Below are 4,379 nucleotides of genomic sequence, written 5' to 3' on the forward strand. Positions count from 1 at the left end.
GCCGGCTAGCTCACTCCAGCCGGCTAGCTCACTCCAGCCGGCTAGCTCACTCCAGCCGGCTAGCTCACTCCAGCCGGCTAGCTCACTCCAGCCGGAGAAAACCTATCTGCAGGCACAGTCTTGCTGCTGGGCCTCCTTATGGCTAATGCTGCCACAGATGCCTCTGGGCTACAGAAACCTCACGTTCTTCTGTCCATCAGCTCTCCACTCCCTTCACAGCCAGCATTTCCCTCTCCCCTCCACTCTCCTCTCTCATGTAGTCCCCAATTCCTCCCTGTCAGCTGATGACTTTACTTCCTATTTCATTAGGAAAATAGAACCAATTAAAAGAACTTTTGCATAAACTGCCCCATCTGCCTGCCAGTGTCTGTGACCCAGCCAGACTCCCATCTGTTACTGATGGTGCACCAGGCCACCTTTCCCACGTGGACAGGGGTGTGGTTCCTGTCCCTCCTTAAGGATTCCCCTCCAGCAGTCAGCCTTGTCTCTCCTGCAGGACTAGTTCTTATCCCTCTTAGAGTATTGCCATCAGCATGCACTCACACAAAAGGAGCTTCCATATATATAAGTGGGAAATAAACTCCTTGTACCATATCTGCCACTACTCTCACCCCCTTTCTGGGCTCCTTGTTGAAGCAGAACTTTTATAAAGAAGTGACTCAAGTTTCCTCCACCCTTGTTTCTCCTGAAAGTGTCTCAAGTTCCCTCCTGAACCACCCAGACTTCGCTCTCTTACAGCTCTTACTCTGATCCTCATCTTTGTCCCATCTACCTGCTGGTGGCATTGGCCAGGTGGCTTCTTACCCAAGCCTCAGGACCGCAGCCTCCACTCTCTTTCCTCACTGGTCACCACGTCTCCTCTCCACTGTGACACCCTCCCCAGCTCCCTCGCACCATCCTGACAGCACTTGACTCTTCTCTTCGCACTTTCCACAGCATTTATCACCATCTGGCCAATGACACACTTGTTTATTTCTTCCCCTATTAGACTGTAAGTTCCTGGAGGGCAGGGGCATTGCTTCTCACGGCCACCCTTTGAAGAGTATCTGACATATAGTAGGTGCTAGGTGCTCAGGAGACCTGTGGGATGAATAGAGGCACAGGGTAGGCAGCCCCCATGCAAGGAAGTCAGTATTGCAATGGGGGCAGCACTGGTATTCGGGAGTCCCAGAGGTGAGGCACCCCCAGAGTTGAGGGAGCCATGCCCAGCCTCAGCTGCCTTGCACAGGTTTAACCGAGCGGCGCTCATCAACGTGGGCTTCTTGGAGAGCAGCAACAGCACAGACTACATTGCGATGCATGATGTGGACCTCCTGCCCCTCAACGAGGAGCTGAACTATGGCTTCCCCGAGGCCGGACCCTTCCATGTGGCCTCCCCAGAGCTCCACCCTCTGTACCACTACAAGACCTATGTCGGCGGCATCCTGCTGCTCTCCAAGCAGCACTATCAGCTGGTGAGCTGCCCGCGTGCCCAGGGGTGAGGGGAACAGAGTCCTCACTGGGGCTCAGCAGAGCCCCCAGGGCAGTCAGAGATCTCTAAGAGGAGCAGGGAGGACACTGCAGAACCCCCTTCATTGGAGGCTTAAGGAAACTGGTAATATCTTGGCCTTTGATACTGGAAATCAGGCTGATTACCTGAGAAGTGCAGCTCACCTGGCCCCTGTGAGTGCCTGTGAGACACTGATCCCTCCTTCCCCGTCCCTCAGCCCTGCCCTCCCTCTGGGATAAAGTTTAGACTTAACAGAGTATGAGGTCCTGGGTTCCAAATACATACATTTAGGTTAAAGTCTAGCAGGGGATGAACCCGCCTAAATTGGAGCCCAGAACTGAGTCATAGACTCCCAGCTGGTCTGACTTGTGTCCTGGGCTCATCCCCGAGCCAGTCTAGGAAGGGGGTTGGATGCAGGTGAGAACTGACGACTTGGACCCAGGTGTTCCACTCCTCTCTTCATGACTTGGTTGGAACTGCCTTCATGTCAGGAAGCTGTGAGCCAAGTGACAGAAACGTGCTGCTGCCCACAGAGCTCTCCCGCCCCTCACACACAGAAGAGACTTGGACAGAACCATCCTAGAGAAACTGAAGTTTAGGGGTGAGCAGTTCTCAAGCAGGAGCTGGCCCCTTTGGCCATTTCCCTGAGAGGACCCTCAGGCCAGTGGTCAGAAGTTTCTGTGAAGCTGATTGTCACACACAAGTCCAAGACACCGTTAGAACAAGAAAAGGGCAAGGGTGAGCTTTGTCCCCTCCCCAGTTAACTACTCTGAAGGTTAGGGGAACTGCATGCCCCTGGGTGTTCACTCAGAACAGCAGGCGGGGAGGAGAGGTGAGCCATAGCTGAGCCAATCATAAGCTGTGTGTGCTCCTGAGTGACAGGAGGGGGGCAGACAAATGACACTGCTGTCTCTGTCAGTGCAATGGCATGTCCAACCGCTTCTGGGGCTGGGGTCGTGAGGATGATGAGTTCTACCGCCGCATCAAAGGAGCCGGGCTGCAGGTAATGTCCCCCAGGCTGCCTCGCTTGGCCATCCCACCAGGGGCGGCACTGACCTTCCGTGCTCGTCTGCAGTTGCTGTCCTGGGGGTTTGGAGACGATCCCAGCCTGGCCCTAACTTGTTATGCAGCCAGTACCTTGCCTCCGTACCTGTCTCCTCTTCTGTCAAGTGGGAGTGTGTACCCCTAGCTCTGCCTCTGGCAGGCCCTTGATATGAGGGTGCTGGTGCTGAGGCCAGGGCTCCCAGGAGAAGCCGCCTGACACCGACTTTCTTGGGCCTCCTCAGCTTTTCCGACCTTCTGGAATCACAACAGGCTACAAGACATTTCAGCACCTGCACGACCCAGCCTGGCGGAAGAGGGACCAGAAGCGCATTGCAGCGCAAAAACAGGTGCTGGCCAGAACCTCACTGGGACAGGTTTCTGTGGACCAGCAGGCCTGAGCATGTCATCAAACACCCCCGGGCAACACAGTCCATCCTCTCCTGCTTACCCTCTGGTCACCTGATGGGCATTCTGTTTGGGCATCGTGTCCTGTCCTGGTCTTCTTGACAAGCACACTGGACACAGTGGGTCACAGACATCTTGGGCTGGGGTGGAGTCAGATCAGCTGAAGGTGCTAGAATTCTAGGTGCCCCATCCCTCAGCCTCATCTCCATTTAGTCCAGCAAAACCCCCTGCTCTCCTGCTTCTCAGTGGGCTGCAGCCGTGGGTGGGGCTCCTCTTTGGGGAGCTTTGGTTCCTTTTCAATGAGGACTACAGAACCTCTGGGGACATGGCCATGCTTGACTGATGGACGGCTGGTCCCAGAAGCCCTGAGCATATGCTTTCTTCTCTATTTCTGTGCAGGAGCAATTCAAGGTGGACCGAGAGGGAGGTCTGAGCACTGTGCGCTACCGTGTGGATTCCCGGACAGCCCTGTCAGTCGGCGGAGCCCCCTGCACAGTTCTCAACATCATGCTGGACTGTGATCAGGCTGCTACCCCCTGGTGCACGTTTGGCTGAGTGGGCAGGACAGTACCAAGCTTGTGTGTCTGCAGGCCATACTACCATCTCCCCAGCAAAGCCTGGGGCCAAGCCAGTTCCCATGCAATGTGAGTGACCAGAATCCACTGACAGGTGATCCAGCAGCAGGCAGAACTGGACCAGGACACACGCGGTGCCTGGCCACTGCCAGCAAGAGTGATGGGAACAGCCTGGAATGACGCCCCACTGGGACTGTCCACCCTGCCATCCGTCTCCCGTGCTTGCCCTCCTCCATGTGCTGAGACCTGAGCCAGTGGGAGGAGTGAGTGCCAGCTGGGAGGGGCAGGACCGCTCTGATAAGCCTGGCTGTGTTTCCTTTCACGCGGCCACCTTGCCAGATGCAGCGTGGAAGCCAGGCAGCTAACAGCAGTGGACTGGAATTTCAGAAACTGGAGCACAAAGAAACCCCACAGAGAGGGGTCCTGAGGATCAGCTCTACCTGGGTTCTCCAGGGAGAAGTGTGGGCTTAGTGTTACTGGATTTCTTGATTTTTCAAAAGAAACCAAAATTCTGGATTCTTAAATGAAATATTTTGATTTTTAAATGATAGTAACTAATTGAAACTTTAAAAAAAATATGGAAGACCAAACAAAGAGTTGTGGGCCACCAGTTTGTCACTTTTGGCTGAGGGGTGGGGGTGAGGAAGACATCCATTTAAAGTGGCAGAATTCGTTGCAGGGCTGGGGGGCACATCCACGGGAAACTCCAGGTGGGAGGAGAACACCAAACCACGAGATACCTGTGCCCCCTCCCAATCCCCTGGCCCTGGCCAGGCCCCTGGGAAGTCTGATCACCTGCAGGCCCTGCTGGGTTTGGACTCATCTTCCCAGGAGGGCTGCTCATCCTGCCTCACAGACTGAGTTCC

At 55.1% G+C, this 4,379-nt stretch overlaps 1 protein-coding gene across 1 annotated transcript in view; it reads left to right on the top strand.

Annotated features, from left to right (window-relative positions):
* The window catches only part of B4GALT7 (xylosylprotein beta 1,4-galactosyltransferase, polypeptide 7), a 9,784-nt gene extending 6,291 nt beyond the window's left edge, over nucleotides 1-3,493 (top strand). The window contains exons 3-6 of the mRNA XM_006884410.1: nucleotides 1,229-1,454; nucleotides 2,409-2,492; nucleotides 2,776-2,880; nucleotides 3,338-3,493. Coding sequence (XP_006884472.1) covers nucleotides 1,229-1,454; nucleotides 2,409-2,492; nucleotides 2,776-2,880; nucleotides 3,338-3,493 — 571 coding nt within the window. The remainder of the gene's footprint in view (nucleotides 1-1,228; nucleotides 1,455-2,408; nucleotides 2,493-2,775; nucleotides 2,881-3,337) is intronic.
* Nucleotides 3,494-4,379: the final 886 nt, after the last annotated feature.

Source organism: Elephantulus edwardii, unplaced genomic scaffold (genome assembly GCF_000299155.1).
Source record: "Elephantulus edwardii isolate Elephantulus edwardi_28Jun2011 unplaced genomic scaffold, EleEdw1.0 scaffold00033, whole genome shotgun sequence".
In the NCBI taxonomy this organism is placed as follows: Eukaryota; Metazoa; Chordata; class Mammalia; order Macroscelidea; family Macroscelididae; genus Elephantulus; species Elephantulus edwardii.